Source organism: Panulirus ornatus, chromosome 64, assembly GCF_036320965.1.
Source record: "Panulirus ornatus isolate Po-2019 chromosome 64, ASM3632096v1, whole genome shotgun sequence".
NCBI lineage: Eukaryota > Metazoa > Arthropoda > Malacostraca > Decapoda > Palinuridae > Panulirus > Panulirus ornatus.
In genome coordinates this window covers 3,665,742-3,679,765 of record NC_092287.1, presented here as the reverse complement: position 1 = coordinate 3,679,765, position 14,024 = coordinate 3,665,742, and the positions used below count along the sequence as shown (strand labels likewise).

At 44.9% G+C, this 14,024-nt stretch overlaps 1 protein-coding gene across 4 annotated transcripts in view; it reads right to left on the bottom strand.

The window, feature by feature from the left end:
• Positions 1–14,024, bottom strand: part of LOC139746315 (uncharacterized) — a 174,368-nt gene that overhangs the window by 45,651 nt on the left and 114,693 nt on the right. The window contains exon 1 of one of the 4 annotated variants that reach the window (XM_071657443.1): positions 6,578–6,926. The exons of the other annotated variants lie outside the window; for them this stretch is intronic. Within the exon in view, the coding sequence (XP_071513544.1) occupies positions 6,578–6,638 (61 nt within the window). The 5' untranslated portion in view covers positions 6,639–6,926. Of the gene's footprint in view, positions 1–6,577; positions 6,927–14,024 lie in introns of those variants that run through there. 4 annotated transcript variants of the gene reach the window in all.

The following is a 14,024-nucleotide window of genomic DNA, read 5'->3' as shown; positions in this document are numbered from 1 at the left end:
AAGGGAGGGCAGCATACTGGAGAGGGTGAGGGAGGGAAGGTAGGAAGGTTGTAGGTAGGGTGGGGAGGTAGACTTGGGTAAGGAGGTGTGTGGTAGACCGACCCCCCAACCTTACCCATAAACAATAACAAACCCGGGTTGGCCCCGTGGAGTGTTTCCGAGAGAGAGAGAGAGAGAGAGAGAGAGAGAGAGAGAGAGAGAGAGAGAGAGAGAGAGAGATGGTTACTGCCAAGCCAGCATATGAGACCTCGCATCATGTGCTCTCTCACACCACTGCATCGTCACCAACGGCGCTTATAAATCGCCAGGGGTCGGCCACCGCATCACGTACTCCTCTCCTCCTCCTTCTTCTATCTCCCGCATACTTGGTACATCAACTACGACTGGCTGGCTGAGGGGGAGGGCCAATACCATACACAAAACGACGTGGGGGTAACTAACGGTGGTTTGGCGAGCGACGACGAGGAGGCGTGGTTGGTTAGCAAAGCGATCCTTTGTGACAGGAGGGCACAGTTAAGAACACTGTGGCTGGCTTTTAAGAGTGTGTGAGCCAGAATGAAGGTGAAGTGAGGTCACCTGCTTCGTTCGAGGCTGTGTGTGTGTGTGTGTGTGTGTGTGTGTGTGTGTGTGTGTGTGTGTGTGTGTGTGTGTGTAGCATCAACGTAACGACCTGACTGGTTGGGGGGCCGTGGTTGTGGCATACACCACGGCATATGAACCAGTTCACCCAAGGGCTGCGCAGCGTGCATGATGATGCACAGAGAGAGAGAGAGAGAGAGAGAGAGAGAGAGAGAGAGAGAGAGAGAGAGAGAGAGAGAGAGAGAGAGAGAAAACCCAGCAGACTGACGTGTGTGTAAACAGTAAGAGTGTATGATCTCGAGACTCATCCTGCGAACACCTGACGAAGGTGCTCAACGAGATCGTTTGTATTTTTAACTGGTGGTTATATTGGTCAACCGTTGGTGACCTTAAGTGACCCCCGGCGATCGATAGTGGTCTTTAAGCCCCGATATAACCAATCGAGCAATCAACGCCAAATGATGATAACACGGGAGGGAGTGAGGGAGGGGACCTGCCTGGCCCGCAGCCAGACTAACTCGGGAATAATTGAAGATTTAAAGATAATCACGTCATCAGTGCGCGGCGACACCACGACAACCACAAACAAGAAGAAACAGCGACTGATGAAACTAAACGAAACGTTCTTTTAAAGTGCTAAAAAAGAGAGTTTTCAAAAGAGAGAGCGAGTTCCAATATGCAAATTATGAATAATTCAGGATCTAAATCACAATAGCAAGGCTTATTATACAAAAAAAGAAACCACAATCAAATATTCAGACTATTCTAGAACAGTAAATGCTAGGTAGCTCTTATATAAAGTTGAGCCAAGTCTCTTAGTTGTATATCAACTGTTATATTTCTTTCTTACCTCTCCCCTGATGACGTGATTATTACATGAAAATGCGCTTGGGAACTTATCGTGTTTCATTTCCCCTTGGACTCATAGGATTTTTCATATCATATATATATATATATATATATATATATATATATATATATATATATATATATATATATATATATATAGTACTTTAAAATCATATATATTCAGCCACCACCACCACCGCCGCCTCCTCCTCATCCTCCCCTTCCCAAAGGCTTCAGCCAGCGTCACCCCCTTAACCACAAACAACAGCCGACAGCCACCCCTGTGGGGATTACGTCCACCCACATAGCTATACCGAACAGGGGTAACGCCAGATCGATGTAGTACGCGCTACGCCAGGCAGTACTGGCTATAGACCCCAGACGCCGCCGCTCAACAACACTATATAATCATCGATTCTGGATGTTTGGCTGCGTTGACAGAGACATAATGAGCCGTCCATGGCGGCCGTGAGGGACCATGAGAGACTTTATCCGGGTCATCCACTGGCCTGTGCCATGGGGGCCTCACGGTCTTTAAATTCCTCTCTGTTGATCAACACGGTGTTTGAACCCGCAGATCATGAGCTGGCCTACATCCATACGTATTCATGGGTGCGTCCATGCCAACTCATGTCATGGAAGCTCAAAAAGGAAAAAAAAAAATCCATTGAACTGAATAATACATTATGATTCAGGACTCTTTCCGAGAATACCCCGTCTACGGAGGCTGGACCCAACCAACAAGCGCTGTAGGCGCTGGTAGACGGATTATACTGACAGTGTGCGGAGGGAGGAAAGTGGGGCGGAGGGAGGAAAGTGGGGGGGGGGGGGGGAGGTGGTCCGCTGCTGAGCGGAAAAAAAAAAAAAAAAAATACGCGCGCGCGTTGCACCACCAGATGGAGGCCCCTCTCATCATGCCCATCAGTTGGCGCTTACGAGTCAAAACTAACCAAGAGAACCAATTAGGCCTTAATTGCCCTCTTACTTACGTTCCATTACCAAACTTTCTCTAACTTCTGATTATGAATGCCAAATGCGGTACAAGAAAACATGATGAAGTGCTACGCGACTGAATTCTGTAGTTCTAACTATGGCCACTTGAAAAAAAAAAATCACCATGGTGATGTTTACCCACTACATCCCAACCACTGAGATAACGTCCACTAGCTAAACTCCCACCTCCACCCCAAAAATCCCCCCCCCCCCCGATAGAGATGGTCTTCGCGATAACGATCCGTTTGACCATAGTTAAGTTCCCAGCCGGATCCCGGGACGCCGTAATCCCACAGATGGGAAGCCATGGGATGGCTGTTCACATCACTGGGCATTCAGAGTTGGGGGTGGGGGAGAGAGGACTGTGTCCGGAGACGTAAAGAGGCGTAAACATGAGGGAACGGGAGGTGGTGTGGTCGAGAAAATAACAAATATAAACACAGGTTAAAACTTCTAAGGAATGGGTTAAGTACAATTAATAGAAGAAATAGTTCCAAAAAAGGAAATACACACGTTATGTATCACGAGGAGTGATTTAGTTAAAACTATTATATATATATATATATATATATATATATATATATATATATATATATATATATATATATATATATAAACTGCAGTAGGTCAGAAGTGTGTGAAAATTTTACAACAGCCACTGTGCCACACCCGAAAACCACAAACCACAAACACTTGTGTACCAACGACGTCTTAGCTTCACCTCTAACATACATATACCACGTCTTCTATCTCATTCTTGTATCTCCCCTGACGACGATGTGATTACACGAAAGCGCACTTGGAGACTCAATCGTGTTTTGCCTTATGGTAATCAGCACATGAAGAAAATCACAAGAAACACGCGACTTCGTAGAGGTATAAACACCACTTTCGGTGAGGAAACAAGAAGGTAATATACGAAAGCGTAAGCAGACACTGAAAAAGTTAAGAAAAAAATACTAAATCTCCGTAGAAAGTATAAGACGGAATTACGGGCCTAGCAACAACACTCCCACGTCTGCACCTCCGTAGGTGAACTTGTGCAAGCAGTATCATGCACAGGGTGCGGCGGTTGGCTGCTTCTGGAAGCGTTTGAAAAGTTAACGGAAATGACCGTAGTCGGATTTTCCGATGCACGGCGCGGCTACATCCGCATATATATCGATAAATGTATCATACAACGCGATTTTACAATTCTGATACGCTACTAAACGTATGCTAATGCAATTCAATCATAAGATTCACAAAAAAATCTATGACAACTTCCTAGTTATAAACTATAACTTCCATACCCTTAAATAGGCATATACATTTTTCTAAACCTAGCAACCTTATCATGCCATATCTAGAGCGGCCTTAAAATACCACGTGAACTTTCTCCACAGCACCAACCACCACACTGGCGCACCACTCACACACGTCTTCCACAACAACAGGTCAGGAGGGGTCACGGCGCATCGTCACCCTGACATTCAAAAGTTCGACCTCTCAACAGGAAGATCCCCCCCCACCCGTGAGGCCTCCGCTAGGGGTTAGGGGGCCGGGCGGGCTGGCAAGCAAGTAGAGCAACGACTTTATTGTTGGGGTCCTGCTCTCTCTCTCTCTCTCTCTCTCTCTCTCTCTCTCTCTCTCTCTCTCTCTCTCTCTCTCTCTCTCTCTCCTGCGTCGCGCAATCCTGGGTTCCTTCACGACTCCAGCCAGACACTCCTGGCATCCATCACACACACACACACACACACACACACTACCAGGCCTTACAGTACCCATGAGACGAGAGAGAGGGAGAGCCTTTGCTTCACTACCACGCCTCACTCTCCTCGCTAACCTCTTCATCCACACTATATACCCCAACAATCATAAACTCATCAGTCCAACAACAACTTCCTTCCTTCGAATACTATTTACCATTTGCGTGCCTAGCGTGATGGGTGGTGCTTCATCTCCTCTTACGAATACTTCTTCCCCTTGATTTCCATCATGAAACTCTTAACAACACAACTTTAATCATCGTTTGTCTTCTATATCGCCCAGTTCCTCCTCTCTGATGTTAAAGTATCCTAGACGTATCTTAGAACCCTAGCTCTGCTGCTCCAACCTTCTCTAACACAAAAAGTGCAAAATCTTCAGAGTTTTTGCGTTGTGTATATATATACCATGTAGATATGTGTGTTCTAAATACGTGGGAAAAAAAAATCTGTATCTGATAATCTATTTACGCTACAGTTCCCCGGTCAGTACAGCGAGAACAATGGTGAATTAACATCTGCAGACACTCCCCTGTTAACAGACATCCACCAGCCCATACCCCTGACCACGTCATTAAACATTCATAAGAGTAGCGGTACCACAAGCACAATGGCCAACGCAATACAATACCTACTGCATTATTAATCAGGCCTCCGTACTGTGAACACTCATAACCCAGTCCTCTTGAAATGGAATTCCTTTCTAACTCCAAAATCCAGGTAAAGTATATATACATAATAATTCGTGAAAAAAACATGGATGGTTCTCCATTATGTGAAACTTACAACACAGCATAAAGTATATTAATTTCTGCTATGTAAATGCCTAGAAAATTCAATTTCAAAATGCTTCTAACTAGACTACTTAATAGTCCAAACCATAATCACAACGGGAGAGAAAAGTACTATAAAGACAAATGTAAAATTCGGGTCCTAAAGCTCGTTCAACTTATTATCAACAAATATTACAAGCATTGTGGACCTTGTGGCCCAATTCAGGGACAGCTGCCAACCTGAGCTTGTAGAAGATAAGCTGGCTAGCGGACCGAGGGCTCAATGCAAACCAAAGAGATCAAGCAGACAAGCTTGTCCCCGGTCTGCACGACGTGGAGGGGCAAGAGGCGAGCTTCCATCCCTGACCGACAAAAAGCTTTACGCGTACATCGCCTTCCCTCCCCCCCAGTGTGGGTCTGCATATGGGTTTCGTCCGCAGCTACTAGGAACAAACAGATCGGCTACGATAACCTTATTTGTCTAGGTGCAGCGCCATGGTGGGTTTCTGATAACCTTCCAGGCTGATGCACACTACCAAGTGGTCTACCGGGCTGGCGCTTCTCGTCCTTGCCCTCCCGCTAACCCAACACTGTAAAAACAAAACTATTTATCACTTTGGGGCTCGTGTGTACCTATGTGCTCCTGTGTGGGTAGCAAGGCTATGCTGGGGAGACGTACAATCATATACATCCTTGCCTTACATATCAATACACACAACAGAAACTATTCACCCATGCCCCATGATTATCATTAACCACCCACACGGGCACGAACCTTATGAAAAAAAATATGAAGGTGTATAACTTACATCACACAATTCTTGGTGATCCACGTATAAATGGTCAGAACTAGTACCTACAATGTTTGTTGGTCCAGCCGAGTTGTGGAAAAATGGCAAGCCTGCGGTCAGCCGACTCAAAGAGCCTGATAGGGCATAGGAGTTACTACACTGCCGCTAGCAATGATCACAGGCTCTGGTAGCAGAAGTGAACCCGGTATCATCAAAGATGTACGTAAAGTAGGGTCGGTAATCTGCTAGCTTTAAGCCATGTAAAATTACTTATGCATGAATCTATGGGAGCTGTCTTTGTCAGGGAACTAAATCAGAAAGCATCATACAAACATACAGGAAAAACATGGCTGAGATGTTCTAAACGGGTGCACAGTCTTCCATTCTTTAAGTCTGTCTATAGATGAAACACTTCTTGACGTCATGGGACACATTTCAATAAATCCCAAAATCTAAATACTGAACCTTCATCATACCCTTGGCTGACTAAATTCTCTCTCTTGTTTAGTCCCATCAAATGTAACCAAAAATCTAAGCTAACAACATTCTTAACTGAAATCAAGTCCATCTTGTCTCAAAAGGCATCGAAAATCCCTGAACTAACATTACAACGCAACCAAATACATGCCACAAATCACGTTTCGCGTCATAAATAACATGAATGAAATATCAACCTCACCTACTTACCAGCATGTAAACACACGTACAATTGTCAAAACCACAGCATAGTTGACAATGCGTGGTTGTTAGGTTTAACTATCCTCTAACATTACCCACAAAGTTTTCAAGACCTAATGGTCCGCACTTTGCTCAAAAACCCATTTCAAACGACAACGGATAACTTTACCTGGATATGCGGGCTTCCGTCTGTTCCTCGGGGATGACCAGCACAAAAATCCACAATCCATTTTTGGAGATCGTCTAGTTAACCGAAATTCTACGACTGCCGACCACGAAAAGACACACACACCACCGCACTGCCGTTCGGAAAAATCATAAGCCAGTCAAAATGTTCAGTTTCAAGGTAGCCAAGTCACTTCACCAAGTTTCGTTTTAACCAAGCACATAATCTTGTGTGTAAGAAAACATGATGATGTTCATGCGAGTCTGTGTTGGACCAGCATCACCTGTCATGGGTACGACGTGTCCGCAGCTAGCACACCCTCCTCCCACTTCCCGATGACAAACTAAACCTGCCGGTTTTGGGTGGCTGGCTAAGGGTGTTCCAGCGTTCGGAACTTCGCTGCCGACAGCCTCCCTAAACTATCATACTGCACATGTACCTTGTTTGAAATACAATCTAAACATTTAGTAGCAGTTTTTTTCAAGTCTAACCCAAAACTGAATCATGTAAAAGAAAAGTAGATACCAACAATAAGCAACGTAAAAACAAAAAAACTGGCTCATGCGGCTGGCAGTTCCGCCTCCCCACACAAACTAAACTGCGTAAGTTTAATTCGCAGTGTTCTTTCGCCCTACCTTTACTTCGCTGTATGAAATTACATGAAATCCTTCACACGACACTCAGTATTTCCCAGAGTAATACATACCCGATCTACCTACAAGCTTATGAAGCCATCACACAACTCTGTGTCTCTCTTCCCACCTGTTACTGTGGACTTCAAAATTTCACAAATCTTAAACTTTAAAAAGCGTGGACGGCGTCATAACCCGCGTTCATAACCTTATCACAACCCTGCTGTTGTTGAATGTTCCACCACGAACGTGTATAGCAAATAAGCGTCTGCTAGACTTAAACGGAAATGTCAAAAGTTTCAAGACTATACATATATGGTAATGTAGGACCGTTACACACTATCAATCATAAATACTATACCAAATATATCTATATATCATACCCAATATATCACAATGCCGTATATTCTACTAACATGAAGATTCTTTTGCAAAATCTCCTTAAACACATATCTCTGACCATCCTAACACGGTCGCTCCACATATCATTTCTAACCTGGAGTCTTTTTAACATAATTACATGCAAACAGATAATAATAATAATAATAATGGAACCTAATCTTTTCACCTGGTCACGTCGCGTAGGGCGTCTCTGAGATTATCGCCTGGAGGAAAACGATAAAAAGAGATGCGATTTTAACGAGAGAAAAGGTTACGTCTTGACAAGCGGTTATGACGATCAACAACCCCTGAATATATATATGACGCTAAGCAGGCGATAGCACGACTTCCTCTTAGCTAGAATTAATCTCTGGAAATGTAGCCTCCGGGCAGATATCGCTAAGAGCACTCGGACTTTAAAAGGACTGTGACATCCAACGGTCTTAACGTGTAACATAGACACAGCGCCACCGGACGACGGTTTAAGACTGTCTCCCGCTATCAGTGTCTGGGTATTAATTAACCTCTATCTATCGCTATCTACGTCCAGACTAACCTCTATATATCGCCAGCCATCTATATGATGACTAACCTCGGTGTATCGCCAGCTGTCTACGTGGAGACTAACCTATCTATATATCGTCAGTAATCATTACCACCTGCCTCACCTCAAAACACACACACACACACACACACACAACACACACACACAGACAAAGATAGCAAGTCTCTGTCCGGAAACTATCGCCAACGAACATGGCTTGCGCAGCTGGTAAATTTACCGATACCATTCATTCGAAAACAAGATTGTAAATCACTAAGATTATCACTACCCAATCAGCCATTCACTTTCTAACTGATTGGTCCCCCACCCACCATCTTCAATATAACGCTGCTATGTTCGGTTCCGGTGGACGTGCATGATCATACACACGACACTTGAAGACAGCGTAGCGGCGGGCGATCAAGACACCTCCCGTCAGTGAGAAACCGAACCTGTTGAGGGCAGCCGAGATTGTGACCCTGAATTTACTGAACTTCGAGGGAAGATTCAGAGCTTTGACAAACTCTGATCCAAGTGACTTCATTCACTGAAGGCTCTATCAGTCTGATTCACTCGTCGTTCTGGATACAAACTCAAAGGCAAACGTTATACTTCGAATGAGGCAAAAAGTGCGTTCGCTACCTTAAATTGCTCGCACATAAGTAACCAATATGACGGGCAGTTAAAAGTAAGACAAACAGATGCGTTAAAGTAAAAAAGAGACGGCATTTAAGTCCCCGCGACAGAGCACCTCCATCCACACACATTAAGAGACAGCGGGTGCGTCTCCTCATGCTGGTCTCTTTTCCCCCATGAACACGCCGCACACGGAATCGAACGGACCCCTCCCGTCTCTGTGGTCCGTTACCATCTGCATTCTCTGTATTCAAGCGCCTCCGTACGCACAAAAGAACCACCACTACGCATGTAACTGCGCATGAAACTGTTAATTGGTGTTGGATGACAATTAACTGGACTCTAGGTCTATCAACTGCCAGGGTTTTAATCAAGGCAGTTAAGTTACAAACCATATCAGTCCAGGATCATTTCTAAGACCGTGGTGGCTCTCACAGGCGTGTATGACCCTCGCTAGGTTATGTGAACAGAAGGATCTATGCATACATCTCTCCCTCTCTCACCGCTACATAAATACTGCACTAGACAGGAGGGAGAGTCACTTATATATTTATAGCTGGCTCTCGACGCAGCATCCGCCTATACACCACAATCAGCGGAAGTCAGATATATACATAATCAGTTCTCGGTACAACATGAAAATAACGTTAATCTCCAAACTATATTAAATACTACGACTCTCGTTGTACTTTAAAAAATACGTGGCGTTGGTAACCTCTAACGAGTTTAATGAATTCAATTCATAATTTTGGGGAAAAAAATATATATCTATAACCACGACCTATATAGTAATTTTTAGTTAAGAAATGACGCAAACACCCAATTACCCTCAAAAATGAATAAACAACGTTATTTCAGGGCAAACTTTATGAACAGCTAAAACACACTGCAGATACAAAAAAATACAGGTGAATAAAAAAAAAAGACTGTAAGACATGAATTCGAAATACAGAGCACGAGTGACGGAAGCTGGCAACACTCCATCCACAGTTATCTCTTCGAACTCATAACCTAAAATACACTACAACATAGGAATATATATATATATATATATATATATATATGTAGCGTAATTATCATTGCGGTAAATAAGACTCAGACCACAGTTCGCTTGTGGCTCTTAAGTCTCCCCAACTTAAATGGTGTTTTTAAGCAACGAAATTGCAGACTTTAAGAAAAAAAAAATGACTAAAGTGAGCTCTTACACACATTTCCTACCCATTTATCGCTCGTCTGCACTATAATAAAATTTCTTTCTCACAAAATCAAGTGAGATTGTTCTCGAAGCGCAGCAACATATAATTCAAAAACTTGAATAACATTCCATTCTTTTTTTTCCTCCGTCAATCGGTATTTTCTTTGAATTTAAGCAACTGCTCCTATAAAGCATAAATCTGAGACCAGGGGAAACTATGAAAAAAAAAATCATGTATGTATTTCTAAAGACGGGCATCACACACACACACACACACACACACACACACACACATATATAAATGTCGGGTAGTGTGATGAAGTGGAGGCGGCCGTGCTGGGCGGGTGTGTGGAGCGGCGAAGTGCCGGAGTACGCAAGTACGCACTGGGTGGAGGTGTACTGGTGAAACGCTCTCTCTCTCTCTCTCTCTCTCTGGTAGGCAGCCACCGACCAGGGAGGTGTATAATACCCGGCTCGAATCTCGTGACGGCAACACGCGCAGATCCAACACGACAGGGACTGTCTAGTTTCAATCTTCTGGTCTCACCCACGCGTCGGGGTGCTGGCTTTTTTTCAGTCCACGTGCATACAATCTATCTACCTCATACATAACACTTGACAGCAGTTAACTTATCCAGAAAGTTTTTTCGCAACTGTTTTTCTGCGGTATGCGCTACGCGATGGCCCTGTCTCGCGGCAAACTCGAGTCGTGAGCAGCCTACTCCAATGTGGCCCGGTGTCAAATGCTTTCAGGCAGTCCACATACAATCAGGCCAGCCTCGTCCTTTGTCCAGAACACAACACGCTGTCTCATAAAAAATGCCAGAGTTATCCCTAAATCTGTGTTCTCTCTGACTTACATAGTTCTTTTTTTCCTAAGTAATCATCCATTTGCTTTCTGATCAGTGCTTTATAGACCAAATTCATCAGCGGAACTGGTTCGTAGTGCAGCGGAACTTTCCTGTCTACTTTCTTGAAGTGAGGCACGACAGCTGCCACATTCTCCTCCCGTTAGAACGATATCTCCAGCTACTTCCAGCGGTCTGTCCAGCAGCAACACCAGCACCACACGCCATCAGCACACACACACACACACACACGAAGGATCTACACCATCACCATGAAACTTATATGGAGTTCAAGACCATTTGATAGTCAACACGTTGACTCTTTTCCCAAACCTTTTAATGCTTTCAGACGATATATCCCCATTCCCTCTCACTGATACAGGGGCTGCCGTGTTCTCTACTGTGAAAAAAACTATTCGTCATTCAGCCCCCCTCCTTTCTCCTCCTTCCCCCCTTCCTTGCGTATCCTCACAACATCCTCCACAACCCTTCCTCCTCCAGGTTCCTCATCTTCATAAGCTGCTCTTTCTAAGCTGACGATTTGTTTCGGGTGGATGTAGGGAAAGTCGTGGGTTGTCTGATGACTTCTCTACAATAGTCTCTTGTTATTTTTTTTTTCAAAATTTCTTTTGCAGTTAAGTAAATTTCTTGTATAATTTTCAGACTGATTGGTGTGTGTGTGTGTGTGTGTGTGTGTGTGAAAGTGAAGGACACAAAGAGTTCTTAACATGAGAACATACCAACATACACACACACACAGGATGACAGATTTACAGATAATAATAATAATGATAATAAAGAGGACGACGTAACACAGGAAAAACAATGGAACAATAAGTAAGAATAACAAAGAGAGCAAACTGTGGTAATAACACTTATATACATCTTCTCTCTCTCTCTCTCTCTCCTTGGGGCGAGGGATGCCCGAAGGTCAGGTCACGGGTCAGAGGACAAAGCACCATTTACCCCGTCACAAACTCCGCAGGTACCCTGAGAGAGAGAGAGAGAGAGAGAGAGAGAGAGAGAGAGAGAGCAAGACCCATTACGTGTGGCAGTTTCAGCAACACCCCAGACCCCCTAAGACACCCCTTCCCCCCGAAGTTATATAAACGTACAGGTCTGTCATTAATTGGCAAATATATCTGCCAACGAACAACACACAGACCGTCCAAATCCTGGTCACTAACAACACAGAAGTTATTAGAAAATTCACAACCCAAATCAGCCAAGAACATGGAATAAAGTCTGTTCCTCTGCCAATAAAGACACGCCTAGACATAGATAAATAAATACACTGTCAACAACAAAACACAAAAAAAGCATTACATAAACGATTATTTTGCCAATAAAAAAGTCTAGATTTTGATCAACAACAATTCATTTACTCCTTATCATTCACACATCCGAAGAATTCCCGACATGTGACGCAATTATGAACGTAGTACATGTCTGAATCACACGTTACTACAGTAGATTTGAGGGTGTATACGATGAAAGAGAGGTTATGTGTGAAAAAACTAGGTTTATAATTCTTCATATAAGACCTTATATCTACAGTAATCCCTTGAGTACGACCGTACGACCCTTGAGTACGACTGAAAGACCCTTGAGTACGACCGTACGACCCTTGAGTACGACTGAAAGACCCTTGAGTACGACTGTACAACCCTTGAGTACGACTGTACGACCCTTGAACACGACCCGTACGACCCTGGTCTTAGAAGGCAGGCAATCATGCCCAAGGGTCGTGCCGTCGTGCTCAAGGGTCGTACAGTTGTGCTCAAGGGTCGTACCGTCGCGTTCAAGGAGTTGACTGAAAGTGCTTTAAACCATTACCACCTACGAAATAAATCTACCAGCCTTTTTTTTCACAAATGACTAATCAAAAGGCAACGTAGATAATAATAATTACCGATCCCCGCCACTATAAACAACGTGCAAACTGTCTGCGCAGCCATTTAATTAGTTACAGTGAAAAAAGGCCTGTCGATAAGAACTAATTAAATGGCCCATCAGCTTATGTCTAACGATCGTAGACGTCTAACCAACGAACGTTCTCTCGAAAGGCTATCAAAGTCCTTGATACTGTTATACGAATTCGTACACGTAAGAGCGCAGGGAAATAAAAGGCTTTTGCGAAAAGGTAACATGGCCTTTTGAGGGGAAAAAATGGCCACACTCCCAGCGAGAAATGACATTCTTTCCCCTCCTCGGCATCTGTGGATCAAATGACATGTGGTGCGGGGTTCGATCCTCTCTCTCTCTCTCTCTCTCTCTCTCTCTCTCTCTCTCTCTCTCTCTCTCTCTCTCTCTCCTGCAGCTGATTCTGTGTCGGCCGAGCGACAGCTGCGGCAGAGGGGGGAGGGGGAAAGGGGAGGAACAGAGAGGGAGTCTGCACGGGGGGGTGTAGGGTATGGGGGGGACATGGAGGGAGCTCTGGGTTCGGGAGGTTAAGGGTGGGGGGAAATAATTAATGGCAGACAGGGAGACGAGGGGAGGAAGAGGAAGGCGGAGGGGGGGGGGGGGGGTAGCAGCCATGGACAGTGACAGTGGGGGGTGGAGACCTGTGTGTGTGTGTGTGTGTGTGTGTGTGTGTGTGTGTGTGTGTGTGTGTGTGTGTGTGTGTGTGTGTGTGTGTATCATATCAGGGGAGGAGGGGAGAGGAGCGAAATCGTCCTTAAACCTCCTCGTTTGTCTCTCTCTTCCAATACATGGGGTCGACTCCAACCTGTGTAAACGCACACTGAGAGAGAGAGAGAGAGAGAGAGAGAGAGAGAGAGAGAGAGAGAGAGAGAGAGAGAGAGAGAGACAGAGAGAGAGAATCACTCCCTCTCCCCCTCCTGCACTACCTACCGTTAGTATGCTGGAGGGAGGGAAGGGGGAGGGAGGGAGGTTTACGTGTGTTTGTGAGGGCCATCTGTTCTCACACCTCGGTCATCCCACCCAAGGGTCGTGCAGTTCTAGAAGGTGGTCGCAAGGGGTCTTTCTTGAGGTCGTGCCACCGGGCTGAGCGGTCCTACCGTCGTGCTCAAAAGGGTTGTTAGCACCGTCCTTATAGAGGGTCGTTCCCTCATGCTCAGATTCGTCCTACGGGGCTAAAGGATCGTTAACACTGGCCTCAAAGGGTCGCTCCCTCACGCTCAGAGTCGTCCCGTCGTGCACAAGGGTCGTGCGGTCGTGCTGAGCGAAAACACCATTCATCTCCAACCTCCAG